At 37.0% G+C, this 17,169-nt stretch overlaps 1 protein-coding gene across 1 annotated transcript in view; it reads left to right on the top strand.

Moving 5' to 3' along the window:
- Positions 1-17,169, top strand: part of LOC124556553 — a 99,350-nt gene that overhangs the window by 55,462 nt on the left and 26,719 nt on the right. Inside the window, exons 5-6 of the mRNA XM_047130513.1 lie at positions 8,271-8,545; positions 11,827-11,864. Coding sequence (XP_046986469.1) covers positions 8,271-8,545; positions 11,827-11,849 — 298 coding nt within the window. The 3' untranslated portion in view covers positions 11,850-11,864. The remainder of the gene's footprint in view (positions 1-8,270; positions 8,546-11,826; positions 11,865-17,169) is intronic.

Here is a 17,169-nt window from a genome sequence, read left to right as displayed (position 1 = left end):
CACTGAACTGAGCTTGTTGATTAGTTTTTCCATGTGTTGATGCTGTTTTAATTTGTTATCCAGCTGAACCCCAAGGAATTTTATACACTGTGCTTCATTCAGTGTATGACCATTATTACTTCTGGTGATGAAAGCTCTTTATTGCTTATATGAAATTGGATAACATGAGTCTTTGTAAGATTAAGCTGTTAGCGGTGAACCACTAGTAGCACTTCTCAACTACCACCTGATCTGTGCCTGCAGAAGTTTGCAACCAGCAAACTTTACAGTTCTAAAACCGTCCTTTAAACTCATGCAAAGACTATTTATGTAGACTATAAATGACAGTTGACTGAGTACTGATCTGTGGGGCTCCAGGTATTACGTTCCCCCATTCTGAGGTTATTTTTGTGGCTGGGAAACAGTCTGTTTTCATATGAATGGGAGAACTTACATAGAATGATAATTTCACATTACCTTTCTTGACCCCTTGTTGAAAGGTGGTTTAACTTTGCCATATTTCAATACCTCTGGTCAACAGCTCTCTTCAGAATATTGTTTATGTAAATGAGCTAGTAGGCATGCAGCTATGTCGTATGCTACTTTAATAACATTAGTGAGTTTTACATGCCTATCTACAGAGATTTCTTTTTTAATGGTAAAACTGAATTTTCTCATCCTTCTCTGAACTTCTGGAAATTTCATAACGTGCTCAGAACTCTAATCAAGGGTGAAGTAATTTACTTTGCTCTGATTGCTTGCTTCATTGACCTCATATTTTGTTACATTTTTAATTAATTCATTCAAGAACTCTGTTATTTGTTTCCTTCAAGCTTAATTTTGCATGAGGTAATCTATAAAACTGTCATTTGTCCACAACTTATTTAATTAAGATTTAATTTATGTTTTCTTTTTCAGATTTTGTACTGTAATGAACGCATTCATACATTGAACTTTTACATAAACCTTTTTCTCCTTTTCAAAGATATAGTGTTACTGCCTAAATTTCGTAAGAAAGACAGACACCAGCCGCAATCAACATTGAAATAATTCAGTGGTGCAAGTTGAAAATTTGTACTGGACTGGGACTTGAACTTAGATCTCCCACTTAATGCAAACAGTTGCCATTTCACCCATCGGGACATGCTTTCTGTCCAACTCAAATTCTCAGCTTGTCACATGCTAGTAGCATCTAACGTCCAGTCACCTATTTGCTTGTAGCAAGAAATGGGACATTTTGGTTTAACTCCCAGTCTGGTACAAATTTTCCACTTTCACCACTGAATTATTTTGATTCCTGATTGCAGCTGGTGTTGGTCTTTCCTTCAAAATTTGATATTTACAACCACTGTATCAACCAATAGTGTGGTCTCTGTTATGTCGCACATGTCCAACACAACAGATGCCACAAATATATGTATATAGTATTTTCTAAGTAATTGTAATTGTGAGCTTTGAAAGAATTTTGTACCTAACATTCAACAAGCTCATGCCTCTGTAGTAGTCTGCAATTGATTATCTCTTTTCTTGAAGACTGATTTTTTTCCCTTTCTCATTCTTTGTAAAAACTGTCCAGTTCATTTTAAGGCATATACCCATATCTGTCAGAGTGGACCAACCTTCTGTGACTGTGAGTCACTCCATAATATATATGTGGCATGATTTTATATGCTAAATGTGTTACTTATAGTTGTGGGAAGTTAATCCACAGTAGCAAATATTAGTGTAATATCTTGATATCTTAACTTACTCTTTACAGTCCAATTTTCCAATACCATAATGCTCACTCACATAACACTATTGTAGTGCAACATGCTCTACAGTGTATCAACATGTTGTCTTGGCTGGCTCAATCACATGACCTGTCTCCAATTGAGCACGTATAGGAAACCATCGGATGAAAACTTCAGTACCATTCATAACTAACACTAACTATCCCCATGTTGGCCAACTAAGTGCCACAGACATAGAACTCCATTGCACAATGTGACTTTCAACACCTGTGCACTAAAATGCGTGCACATTCTGGTGGTTATGTCAGGTATCAATGTATCAGCATTTAATATTTGCAATTGCTTTTCTCACTCTTGTGTGTTGAAGGGGGTAAAATCACAATACCAATAAATAATTAATGTAGAGTAATAGAATTTCAGGAATACATTTATCTAGGAAACATATGTAAGTGATTTAAGTGATTAACATTGCAAAATTACAGGTTGATGTAAGTGTGAGGAAAGCCATTGCAGAAGTGAAATGCTGGTATGCTAATAATCAGTGTAACTGCCAGAATGCTAAATGTAAGCGTGCAAATGTGCATGCGTTGTATTGTACAGGTGCAGGATGCCAGTTTGTGGGATGGAGTTCCACACTTGTTGCACTTGGTCAGTCAATGCAGGAGTATATTACAAATGTCTTTAATTTACCAGCACTGAGGAAATCTAGCAACAAATGAATGCCTACTAGGATAAACTTTTCAAAACATTCCAAGTATCATTTTAGTGATAGTTCCTGGCTGTAACTTTGGTTTTACTTTTTGTGACTTCACAAATGTATGTTTTGGCTATTTCATCTACATTTAGATCTACATTTACATGGATACTCTGCAATTCACACTTAAGCGTCTGGCAGAGGGTTTATTTAACCACTTTCAGATTATTTCTTTACTATTTGACTTTCGAGCAGCAAATGAGAAATATGAACATTTAAATCATTCCATATGAGCTCTGATTTTTGTTATTTTATTATGGTGATAATTTTTTCTGTGTATGGTGGAATCAAAATACTTTTGCATTCATAGAAGAAAGTTAGTGACAGAAATTGTATGAAAATTTCTGGCCACAACAAAAAACGCCTTTGTTTTTGCAATTTCCACCCCGACTTGGGTATCACATCATGACACTTTCCCCACTATTTCATGATAATACAAAATGAGATGCCCTCCCATGGACATTTTGGATGTCCTCCATCAATCCTATCTGGTAAGGATCCCATACCACACAGCAGCTTGAAGTAACTGATTTGTAATAGTTCATTGTGTCACTGTGGTGCCAACTGCAGATGCGGTATGATTTACCAGTGCCATACACTAAACACAGTGGTGTTCCCTCTTGGTAATGCCACATGGTGGTCCAGCGACTGGTCTTTTTGTGACCACACCTTCCTGTGACTACCGTTGCCAGCAATCATGTACAGTGCCTACATTCCTATCGAGTTTTTCTGCAATATTGAAGAAGGAACATCCAGTTTCTTGTAGCCCCATTACATAACCTTGTTCAATCTCAGTGAGCTACTGATAATGGAATCTTTGTCATATTAAACACCTTAACTTACATCAATCCACTATGTCCACTCTTAAAAGTAACTAATGTTGACAGCTACTACAGCATCTATGAAAAACAAACCTGATTTGCACCCTCATAGTGACACTACTAGTGCCACTGTTATGTAATTGGCATTAAATTTGAAGAGACATCATCCTTTTTGTGTACTGTTTGCTTTATTTTTCATTAATGCCCATACATACTATAGGGCCATGTGTCCAAGGTGATAGAAAGAAATTTCTCGAAACGTTGTGGAATGGAGAAGTGGAGAGAGAGGGGGGGAGAGAGATTCAAAAATCATTCTTTTTCAGGGGCCACATCAGAGCCACTCACTCACTGGAATGAAGTAGCTCATTTTTATGACTCACCGCTCACTTTTCACTTATTAAAATACGTGAAAGGAAGGCATCTTGCCTTTTCTGTTCATGGTAACCATACCAGAATTTTTTTCTCTTTTATCCTGTTTTGAAAGAACATTGAAAGTGCATCAATAATTTTTCATTATGTTCCTTCTAGTTTTAAAATTAGCAAAATTTCCCACATTTTGCCTTCAGTATTACAACAGGATTCTGAATATTTTTATCAAAGAGGAAAATTATAAAAATAAATCTCTTTCTTGTTACTTTTTGACAATTTTATCGAAAACAAAATACAGTATAAAACTGCAGTACAATTAAAACTAGTTTTCCACTCCCTGAAATTGTATACAGTTACTTAAGCATGTGTTTCTGAGTGTCCTGATGAGCAGTTGTTTCTTTTTTACGCATAAAATGGAAGCAACAACTCATCATAACATCTGGAAGAACATCATTAATGAATTGTGCCTAGTGAACTTGGAAAAGCACATCTACAATTGTTGTTTACAATCAGCTTTGCAATGTATGTGCGTAAGATGAAGGATCTAATCATTTTTATAATTTTAAACAAAATTAGACCAGTTTTACCAAAAGTGCAGATCTGTCCTCCTTTTGAAAATCTATGCTCACATGGCATCAAAATAGCTGGTATACATAATCTTTCCCTAACCAATTGGTGAAGTGTTTGGTACAACAGTTATCTGGATCCCCACAAGTTTAAAAGGTCACTACTTGTAGGCAAATATGCTTCAGATAAATATTTGTCTAGTTCAACAATTGCTGCAGGTCCTTCCTGGGAGCAGCCTGATTCAATCAATAAATTCCATCCAAACACAAAAAATCCAAAATGTTACTGTGGTAATTAGTTGGTGATTGTTCTTTTTTTAATTTTCTTGTATTTCAGCACTATGCTTAAGGCAAATCAACTCTTGAAAAATATAACTGCTTCTTTGATTTCATCAATTGTTTTCTGTATTTAATTTTGTATTGGGTGTTACACAATGCATAGGACATTTGGAAGGTTCAAAAGTACGACAGCTTATTTCACGTCTGAAACATTGTACACTATTAAGGTAGATTTGATATTATATTTGATAATAACAGCTTTTAACCAATTTGAAACAATTTTGCGATGTGTCTTTCTCCAGGCTGGTAGCGCTCAAGAAAGTACAACTTTGAGTCTTCTCATCTACAAAATGTGCTGGGAGTACATAGAAACTAGTATTATCCATCTTTCATTGCCTTTACAGCAATCAAATTACTTTCTATTTTACCAAATAACTGGGAATAAGAGAGTTTGATAACATTTTTCAAATTTTTAAACTATAATTAATCAAAGCATATTTATGAATTGGTTAAAATAGTATGTATCAAATGCCAATAATTTAATTTAAATTATTAGCTTCACAACATTGACAAATTTACTTTTCAGTTCTTGCAAACAGAAATAGTCACTTTGACTTCTTGGAAGGAGAACTTCATGTGAAGGGGAAGCAGGTTTCTGTGAGAATGATTGATGAAAAACAATTTCTTGAATACCTGTAAATTATCATCAGATGACTGTGATTTTGGTCGGCTTCCTGATCCATACCCTTTGAGAAGTAGTGTTGTCTGCTTAGACTTTAAATGTCACTTCATGTGTAATGAAGAGTTAGAAGTACATTATATTATCTGCTGCCAGTAATGGCATTTTTCTTTATTTATCCAGTTCGGTAAAATTATACTGTATATCACTCAAAGTTCTCCTAAGCAAATGCAGTGTGATTGGCTTACATCCTGCAGCATTGAAATTTATGTCGTATCGAAAAACTAAAATAGTGACTATTAAGATGCAGTTTGAAACAGTGAAAAATTAAAATGAGAACAAATATACATGTAGTGTATTCAGTAATCTATAGATGCACTAATATATTAATTTAATAATACATATCATTCTTACTGTACTAAAAAATGTCCATAACAAGCCAAACTCAGGTGAAGAATAGTGTAAAGAAGAAATTAGGTTGGACTGCAAACTGAATCAGTGAGAGAGCTAAGAGCACAATGAGTGAGGTGCTTCCCGAGTCACCTTGGAGTGACAGACAAGCAGAGAGGGGCTTACAGGGGGCTAGCTCACTCCCTCACCCCATTGGTGCGGAGTCAAGAGCAGCTGAGGCATGGCGAATGGAGATCATTAGTTCTTGTGAGTCAGTTGCTTGGTGCTTTCTCACACCCAGGTGAGCTGCACAGTGCTTCTTGTAAGATGTTTATCAGATCAAGAGCAGAAATAAAAGGAATATAAATAAATAAATAAAAAGAAATAAAAATATTTTTGCTGTGTTAACATAACATTCTGAAGAACTGAGGGTTCTTCATTTTCTATTGTTTTTGTAGTTGGTGAAAGCTGTTCACAACAATAAGGTATGCAAACGAAAAAAAATACACATCATGTAAAGTGTATTTTTCTGCAGTTTGAGAGACTTTCTTACTATAATGATCTATGTCTACACCACAGTGATTAATTCAGCATATTGCTTGAGAAACAGTTGCAGTGGCCTGCCCTGCAATCTTTGTTCAGCTCACTGTTGCTGTTGGAGAGACATTTTGGGTCTGAAGAGCTACTGCCGCTTTTTTTGATTCACTGATCACTCACTCCATAGGAGAATCTAACTGAATGAGTGGGCAAACAACACCAATGTTTTCCCTGACAAGTTTTAAATTTGCTGCTATTGGTCTGTGATCCTACTGTTTCAGGTTTTGACAGCAGTAAACTGCCCTAACTGAAATGTACATTAAGTTTGTGTGAGAGATCATTGCACCTTGAGACATGTTCTTAGATGTCATTGGCATAAGGATATGCAAAATGTGAACTTTTGTACTGGGTGTGATCAGTCCCTGTGAATGGTAGGATGCTCAGCCTTCTAGATTTTACCTACCCTAACCTTCACAAAGCACACTGCATTCTGTTCCTGAAACTGACTGGGATAAATGACAGAATGTTTTCCATTTTCTTTGAAGATTAGATCAGAAACATAACACAAAATGTCTTGCAAAAGTGCTGCAATTTTAGAAAAGTTCTATTAGTGGTAGAGGGCCAGTTGTAGACCCTCTTCTGAAACAGGCAGGATTTTCTAACAACCTCAGAAATACAGAATGGTGGTGATATTTTTGGTGTTTACCAGTGGTAGAGTTCAACAAGTATTGTTATCCATAGTGATCAGCAGAATTATTTATTATCTGCAGAATATTACTATGAAAATGCAATTATGTCTTCTTTTACAAGCACAGAGCTTTATTAGCTTTTCAGATTTTGATACATAATTATTTTAATCTAATGTATAAATCTATGGATTTTCAGTTGCAGACTTGCACTAGATAGTGAAGCTGATAGTCTGATGCTGTTTGAAGAAACACACTTGGCAATGTTTGTTAAAATAAATCACACTATGACACTGGAAACTGAAGTGTTTGATTTTGCATGTCTATTTTACTCTCGCACTTTTGAATTGATGATCAAAGGTTTTCCTGTGCTTTTGAGTCTATTGCAGGGAACAGTTTCATCATAAAGTAGTAACTGTAAACACTGTATTCCTTCCAGTCCAGGAGATAATCTGAGACCAATCATATTGTGTAAGTGTTATCATCAGCAAGTTAACATTTGCTCATGGGTCTAAACTAGACTGGTGACAACTAAAATCTATTTCATGAGTGCTGGAGTGCAATAGTTTTATCACGGCCAATTTTTCTTTAAATGCTAGTGCCAGAGTTATGTCATGTACCTGAATCATTTGTATTTCAAATCATCTGGATCATGTGAGTGATGGCTAAGTACATTTTTTTTTGACAGCATGGAGGAAAGGGACCTTTCATGGCATGCCAATGATACTGTAACTCACAGTGAATGGCAAACTGTTCAACATCTGCGTTTTCTTACATTGATTTATTATTCTGCATTTGTTGTTTTGTAGTGATTTTGCTATTAGCTATCAGTGTATCATTCACAGGTTCACTTCACAGTTAAATATAATTGTTTGATTTAAAAGAAATATATGTATGTTTACTAACTGAGAAGCCAAACTGCTTATTTAATTAAATCTTATATTGATGACTGCAAGGAATATTTTGCTGCCCAAATTTCTGAAACCAATTATAAGTAAATACAAATATATGAAGCAGAAGTAAAACAATTATAACTACTTTTCATTCAATAGACATCACTCTAACCAAAGTTATAAAGTGGAAGTGCAGAGTAAAACAAGTTTAGGGCTACATTATTTGCCTCTAGTCAAATACCAATAAATTCTTTCACTTTTCATCAACATTAGTATTACAACAAGCAGATTGTCACACTCTTCATTTCAGTTGGGAGTATAGGCTCATTGCAGTGTTTCTTCCCCACAAACATACTGGAATTCTATTAAATAATGAAGTTGGACAGAATGAGATAGCAGATATTTCATTTCCCTATGTTCGAACTACCACTGAAAATAAGTTTACATTATTTGGTGGGGAGTTCACAAAAACCATGAAGAAATACTGTACTTAGAGAATAATTGTACTAACCAACACATTTTTCTGTAAAGGTAGATATTTTACAAATCTTGTCTTCAATGAAACACCTATATTTGTTTTTCAGATATAGGCAAATAGTTAATGTTGATGCTGTGAGAGATATATTAGAAGAAATTAAAGCTTATCTGAAGAAGGCACATTCTGAGATAATCGTCCTTGATATACATGACTTTGAAGGGCCTGCTGGCAATCGCTGCCTGCTTCTTTCAATGGTATATTCAGTACTCGGCCACTTTATGTCGCCATTCAACAGCGTAAGCTACAATTCAACTCTAGCTGAAGTTTGGAAAACTGGAGTGAACGTGATTGTGACATACAACAATCCTGAGACTATCGAGGGTAAGAAAACATTATTACTTCTTCTGGGTGGAATTTTCCATAATATTTAACTGTACAGCATGATACAACTACATAAATTATTTTACCGAAAAAGAACACAAATCTTCTTTGACTCATCTACACTAACAGGACACTATACTCAAATCTTTGACGAAAAGTAAAGTAATTTACATACAGTAATTGAGTAAAGCCCTATGGACATCCATTTTTCTTCATCCCCATGATGATCAACTATATAAGTAATTTTGTATGGAACATCCTTTGGCCAATATTAAAGCATTTAATTTTCACGGTGTACTTTTTCTTTGGAAGTAATACTGTAAAGGAAAATTTGTGTCCATAGTCCACAAAATACACTTGATGCAATGGTTTCTTGTGTACAGGAGCATTATTATACAAATATAGAAAACATATTCCTAAATTGATACCACAGCATCATAAATATCTGTCTTCATTTTGCTACCTAGCAGAATTCATGGTCTGAGTGCAACAAAATATCACTGCCACCTTAAAACACTCAGGTAAATACCATTCTCCACGCACACACACACACACACACACACACACACACACACACACACACACACACACACCAGTGTGTGAAGGTATTTGGTGATACCCCATATAGACATCATGTATTGTTCTGTTATTTACATCACTGCACATAATAGATTCTATCAACAGACTTTACATAATCTTTCACTAAACTTTCTGCCATCCCTGCTCCCCATATCCACCCATTCATTCATTCACCCTGTTCTGTAGATCTCATCAGGAAGGAGAAACTTGAGAAATGTGGAATGGGTCAGGTTATACATCAATGAAAACATGGAAATCATAAATACTTAATAAATATACATCTACATTCAGACACACACACTCAGGAGGACACCACACAGTGCATGGAAAAGGGTATTTTGTACCACTACTAGTCATTCCATTTCCTGTTACACTTGAATATGGAGTAAGGGAAAACCTGCTGTCTATACACCTCTTTATGAGCCCTTATGGTTCTTTCATAAAATGTACTTCAATGGTAGTAGAATCATCCAGATGTCAGCTGCAAAGGGTGGTTCTCTAACTTTTCTCAGAAATGTTTCACAAAAAGAATGTCATTATCTCCCCCGGGATTCCTATTTGAGTTCACAAGGTGTCTCCATAATACTTACATGTTGATTACACATACCAGTCACAAATTCGGCAGCATGCCTCTGAATTGCTTTGATGTCTTTCTATTATCTGATCTTGTGGGGATCCCAAACACTCAAACAACTCATAAGATTGTGTTACACTAGTGTTCTATACACAATCTCCTTTATAAGTGAGCTGAACTTTCCTAGAACTCTCCCAATAAAGTGATGTCTAACATGTGCCTTCTCTAATACCAATCTTACATGCTCATTCCATTGCATGTAGCTTTGCAACATTCAGCTTAGATGTTTAATCAACACGACTATATCAAGTAGCATATCACTAACATTGTATTTGAACATTACTGCCTTGCTTTTCCTTCTCATCTGCATTAATTTACATTTTTCCACATTTAGAGAAAGCTGCCATTCTCTTCACCAAATAGAAATTCTAAGTCATTCTGTATCCTCCTACAGTCACTCAATGATGACACTTTTCTGTACACTCAGCATCATCAGCAAACAGCTGCAGACTGCTGCTCACCCTATCATTCAGATCATTTATGTAAAGAGAGAACAAAAGCAGTTCTCCCACACTTCCTTGGGGCACTCCTGACAATATCCTTGTCTATGATGAAAACCACTATATCAACAATAAAACATGATTACACTCCTTTATATTATTCATCTCATGCCAGCTAAATGTAACCAAGTAACTCCTCTTTTACTCTACATTTTCTCTGTTCCTGTTCCTTGCCATCTTACTCTGTCTCCCTCATAGTTTGCTCTTCATATTTTATTTCCTCTGATTTAGTACTTTTTCAGTGCATAACAAGATGGTTGCAGTGGTTAATGGACAATATCTTATTTGTGGGGAATGTGGTGATTATCCTCTGCAATGTGCTGAAGCTTAACATGTACAGTTACCAATATATGTATGTATATATATATATATATATATATATATATATATATATATATATATATATATATATATATTATCCACCAGACGCAAAAAAATGCCCTTTCAATAAAATCTACCTCTCTGGATAAGATTATCTATTATAATTATTATGTTATGATGATACATTACTCTTGGTAGATTATTTAAGTTACTAACAATATACTCAATACACTTAGTAGACAGAACAGAACAGTAAAATCTACTGTTGAATAAAAAACAGACACCTGTAAATCAACAAAGAACACAAGAGCCCACAGAAAAACAGCAACAACACACACCATCATACACAGCAATCTAGTTAACACAACCAAAATATACTACTGTATAAATATGCACATCACAATGCACTCAGTACAATCAAGAAAACAGCTTCAGTAAATGGTTGTGATGACATACTGGCAATCTCACACAGAAAAAAAACCTAATAAACCAATAGCTATAAAGAAAATGAAAAAGAAACATTGCTTGCATGCCATTTACAAGCAAACTTTCCTACATAATAGCAAATATTTTCAAAAAAAAAAAAAATAACAACTGGCATTACTTTCGCAACATATGACAAACTGCAACACACATTTAAGACAAAACCTCATAGACAGATAAATACATACAAGTAGGCATTTACAAACAGTGGGTAATATGTGCAAAGCCTCCGTGTAGGCCAAACTGGTTAACACTTTAAAAAATCCATGAACGCAAAAGTGCTGGCACAGAAACAATTTGCAATAATTACCCACATTAAGGACACTGAGCAGTCATTTCACAATCTTGTGAATGATCTTCATGTATTACCTAAAATGGACAAGGGATATGAAATGGACTCATTCAGTACTAGAAAGTTTCATTTATGGCATAGTACATAGTAACAGGCTGCTAAATGATAATCTGGAAAGTAATAACAAAATTTCTTTGAGATTTCTCATTCTGAATGTTTGTTTTATTAATATAAAGAATTACCAGTAAGTGAAAAAATTTAGTTTCCTAATATTTTTGAATGACCATGAAGCATCAGACAGTCATATTATTCAGTATGTGCCATGAGACAAATATTTTTATGTAAAAATATTGTATTATCATTGTTGTAGTACTTTAGCAGTTTAAATAATGTCTGTCTTACCATTTATGAGTCTTTGATTGTAAATATCTGAATGAGAAATTTCTAAGTGATGATTGTGTGTTTATTACAGGGCTCCGTGTACCACCCATATAAATTGCCTGCAGAAATGTAAGTAAATACATGCATGAAATGGCTGAATTGCACCACTCATTTAAGTTATACACTAAAAAACATCATTCTGTACAGGGTTAAATTTGGGTACACATCCTCAGTGGCACATCCAGCAAATAATCCTCACCACACTTCAGATTACTGTACAGTCAACAAAAAGAAAACTGTTTGCATGGAAAATTGCTAAGTCCCACATGAGGCATTCTCAGCATGTACAGCCTCCTCACAAATTGTGGCTGCACTTTCTCCCTGTTAAGGCCCATGTTAGGTCATAGTGGCAATGCATCATCATACAAGTGATATGTATTATAGATAGCACTGGAAATTAAATAATAGAATTTAGAATTTAACAGTGACTGCAGAATATGTAGTGATTTGACCAGAAGTGTTACATTCAGTCTGAAGGTGTTAGCATCACTTTGCATGTAGTTCATAGTCAAAATGCCTGGTCATCACTTGCTGAAAAAGAGTTCAGTTCTTCTTCCATCTGGTCAATATTTTTATGTCCCTTTTGTGATAGGTGCCAATTGCCTTTCTGTGGCAGCTTCTCTTTATTTTGAGGACTATAACATTGGAGAATATTATTTCTAGTCCTTAAGAAAACTATTGTAGTATTAGCTAACAAGAAGTGTATCACAAAACTCACAAAATTTCAAGCAAAATTCATCCAAGCTATTTATAGGAGTAAAAGAATTTTATTACTCTGAGGAGTAAGTGATTTTAAATCAATCAAACTTTTAGCAAAATTTTTTGTTTTATGAAAATTGTATTTCAAATGTAAGAGGGAGTAACTGATTGAATAATTATTCAGTTCTTTAGCATGAAAGATACTCGTAAAGATATATTTCTTTTCAAATTATGCACTCAAATTTAAGTGCACAATCACTCTCAATTTCAAAAACAGTTAGGTCCAAATTAATATGCTGCAGGGAAAGTTTTGTCTGTATGCATAATAATGTCCACAGAACTAGCAGGCAGAGAGGGAAAGCAGAAAAAAGTAATTAATATGAAATTGATTAAAACCTCTACCAAAACAAGTGAGGGTAAATACAAATAATTACAAATGTTTTATTCCACCTTTGGGCATATTTATATGCAATTGGTTTCATCAGTGTTAACACAATAATAACAATAGTAATACTATAAACGTGGACAAATGTCATTAACTACAATGTAACAATCCAAGATGCATACAATGCATGTTTATGCAAATGTCAATAACAACAAAAAGTTTCCTAACAGATCAATTACAAGATAAATGAATTACATAGTTCAGTGAATGACAAATAAATAATCAAACAGATAATTAACAATAAGTACATGGAACAGTAATGAAATAGTTGCACAATGTAGCATATGTATAGTTAGCATTTAACTTATTGTTCATTCTCATAAGGGAAGTGAGTCATCTGTCACATACTCAAGGAAATCTTGAGCAGAGTAAATTACTTTACTTTTTGTCAACCGTCAAACACTAGTTTTAAATTTATTTACTGGAACTGTGTAGGCATTTTCCGGTAATTTGTTGAAGTAGACAGGACCAAGATATTTGTAACAGTTATGGCATATTAATTGTATATCCACTTCTTATGTTATATATTGGTTAGTATAAGTTGTATCATAATAAATCTACATCTACATCTAAATCTACATCCATACTCCGCAAGCCACCTGATGGTGTGTGGCGGAGGGTACCTTGAGTACCTCTATCGGTTCTCTCTTCTATTCCAGTTTCGTATTGTTCATGGAAAGAAGAATTGTCGGTAGGTTTCTGTGTGGGCTCTAATCTCTCTGATTTTATCCTCATGGTCTCTTTGCAAGATATACGTAGGAGGGAGCAATATACTGCTTGACTCCTCGGTGAAGGTATGTTCTCGAAATTTCAACAAAAGCCCGTACCAAGCTACTGAGCATCTCTCCTGCAGAGTCTTCCACTGGAGTTTATCTATCATCTCCGTAACACTTTCGCGATTACTAAATGATCCTGTAACAAAGCGTGCTGCTCTCCGTTGGATCTTCTCTATCTCTTCTATCAACACTATCTGGCATGGATCCCACACTGCTGAGCAGTATTCAAGCAGTGGGCGAACAAGTGTACTGTAACCTACTTCCTTTGTTTTTGGATTGCATTCCCTTAGAATTCTTCCAATGAATCTCAGTCTGGCATCTGCTTTACCGATGATCAACTTTATAGGATCATTCCATTTTAAATCACTTCTAATGCGTACTCCCAGATAATTTATGGAATTAACTGCTTCCAGACGCTGACCTGCTATATTGTAGCTAAATGATAAGGGATATTTTTTTCTATGTATTCACAGCACATTACACTTGTCTACATTGAGATTCAATTGCCATTCCCTGCACCATGCATCAATTCACTGCAGATCCTCCTGCATTTCAGTACTATTTTCCATTGTTAAAACCTCTTGATATACCACAGCATCATCCGCAAAAAGCCTCAGTGAACTTCCGATGTAGTCCACAAGGTCATTGTGAAGGTGAATAGCAATGGTCCTATGACACTCTCCTGTAGCACACCTGAAATCACTCTTACTTTGGAAGACTTCTCTCCATTGAGAATGACATGCTGCATTCTGTTATCTAGGAACCCTTCAATCCAATCACACAATTGGTCTGATAGTCCATATGTTCTTACTTTGTTCATTAAATGACTGTGGGAACTGTATCGAATGCCTTGCCAAAGTCAAGAAACACGGCATCTACCTGGGAACCCATGTCTATGGCCCTCTGAGTCTCGTGGATGAATACCACGAGCTGGGTTTCACACGATCGTCTTTTTCGAAACCCATGCTGATTCCTACAGAGTAGATTTCTAGTTTCCAGAAAAGTCATTATACTCAAACATAATACATGTTCCAACATTCTACAACTGATCAACATTAGAGATATAGATCTATAGTTCTGCACATCTCTTCGACGTCCCTTCTTGAAAACGGGGATGATCTGTGCCCTTTTCCAATCCTTTGGAATGCAACGCTCTTCTAGAGACCTACGGTACACCGCTGCAAGATGGGGGGCAAGTTCCTTCATGTATTCTGTGTAAAATCAAACTGGTATCCCATCAAGTCCAGCGACCATTCCTCTTTTGAGCGATTTTAATTGTTTCTCTATCCCTCTGTCGTCTATTTCGATATCTACCATTTTGCCATCTGTGCGGCAATCTAGAGAAGGAACTGCAATGCAGTCTTCCTTCCTCTGTGGAACAGCTTTGGAAAAGACATTTAGTATTTTGGCCTTTAGTCTGTCATCCTCTGTTGCGTTAACATTTTGGTCACTGAGTGTCTGGACATTTTGTTTTGATCCACCTACCGCTTTGCCATAAGACCAAAATTTCTTAGGATTTTCTGCAAAGTCAGTACATAGAACTTTACTTTCGAATTCATTGAACACCTCTCGCATAGCCCACCTCAGACTACATTTTGCTTCGCATAATTTTTGTTTGTCTGCAAGGCTTTGGCTACGTTTATGTTTGCTGTGAAGTTCCCTTTGCTTCCGCAGCAATTTTCTAACTCGGTTGTTGTACCACGGCGGCTCTTTTCCATCTCTTACACTCTTGCTTGGCACATACTCATCTAATGCTTATTGTACGATGGCTTTGAACTTTGTCCACTGCTCCTCAACACTATCTGTACTTGAGACAAAACTTTTGTGTTGAGCCGTCAGGTACATTGTAATCTGCTTTTTGTCACTTTTGCTAAACAGAAAAATCTTCCTACCTTTTTTAATATTTCTATTTACGGCTGAATCATCAATGCAGTAACCGCTTTATGATCGCTGATTCCCTGTTCTGCATTAACTGTTTCAAATAGTTCGGGTCTGTTTGTCACCAGAAGGTCTAATATGTCATCACCATGAGTCGGTTCTCTGTTTAACTGCTCAAGGTAGATTTCAGACAAAGCACTTTAAAAAATTTCACTGGATTCTTTGTCCCTGCCACCTGTTATGAATGTTTGAGTCTCCCAGTCTATATCTGGCAAATTAAAATCTCCACCCATAACTATAACATGGTCGCGAAATCTACCGGAAATATTTTCCAAATTATCCTTCAGGTGCTCAGCCACAACAGCTGCTGAGCCAGAGGGCCTATAGAGACATCCAATTACCATGTCTGAGCCTGCTTTAACCGTGACCATCACCCAAATTATTTCACATTTCGGATCTCCGTCAATTTCCTTCGATACTATAGCACTTCTTATCACTATAAACACGCCGTCCCCTTCACTGTCCAGCCTGTCTCTGCGGTATACATTCCAATCTCAGTTTAGGATTTCATTACTGCTTACGTCTGGTTTCAGCCAACTTTCTGTCTCTAGTACTATATGGGCATTGTGACCGTTTATTAATGAGAGCAGTTCTGGGACCTTTCTATAGACGCTCCTGCAGTTTACTATTAGCACATTAATAATGTTATTCCCTGTTGCATTTTGCCTACTCCTACCTTGCTGCGGCTCAGGAGGCATCTTGTCGGGCCTAAGGAGGGAATTCTCTAACCTAAAAAACCCACATGTGCACTCCACACATACTCCGCTACCCTTGCAGCCACTTCCGGCGTGTAGTGCACGCCTGACCTATTCAGGGGGACCCTACATTTCTCCACCCGATAGCGGAGGTCGAGAAATTTGCACCCCAGATCTCCGCAGAATCGTCTGAGCCTCTGGTTTAAGCCTTCTACTCGGCTCCAAACCAGAGGACCGCGATCGGTCCTGGGAACGATACTACAAATAGTTAGCTCAGATTCCACCCCACGAGCAAGGCTTTCCGCCTTCACCAGTTCCGCCAACCGCCTGTACAAACTGAGGATGAACTCTGAACCCAGACAGCAGGAGTCATTGGTGCTGACGTGAGCAACAATTTGCAGTCGGGTGCACCCAGTGCTCTCTATCGCTGCCGGCAGGGCCACTTCCACCCACATCTCGGATGAGCCCCCCCCCCCCCACCCCCCCCGCAAGCAGACAGAGTGAACACTGGCCTCCTTCCCCGACCTTTCTGCTATTTCCCCAAGGGGCTCCATCACCTGCCTAACATTGGAGCTCCCAATAACTAATAAACCCCTCCCCCGTGTGCCTGCTCGGACCTTGCTGAAGGAGCAGCCACATGTCCACTCACAGGCAGAGTGGGCGATGCCACATGGCCAGCCTCCACATTGACCCCCCGCCTGGTGCGCCACGACTGCCGCTGAACCCGCCACTCCCCTTGGGGAGAGGGTGGCCCAACCGCGAAGATGTCTCGACAGCAGGGGCAGTGGGTGAAGCGTGTAACACCTGGGGTGTACCATGCG

The sequence above is a fragment of the Schistocerca americana genome, chromosome X, assembly GCF_021461395.2.
Source record: "Schistocerca americana isolate TAMUIC-IGC-003095 chromosome X, iqSchAmer2.1, whole genome shotgun sequence".
NCBI classification, from domain to species: domain Eukaryota; kingdom Metazoa; phylum Arthropoda; class Insecta; order Orthoptera; family Acrididae; genus Schistocerca; species Schistocerca americana.
The sequence above is the reverse complement of the archived record's forward strand: the minus strand, read 5'-3'. Positions and strand labels throughout refer to the sequence as shown.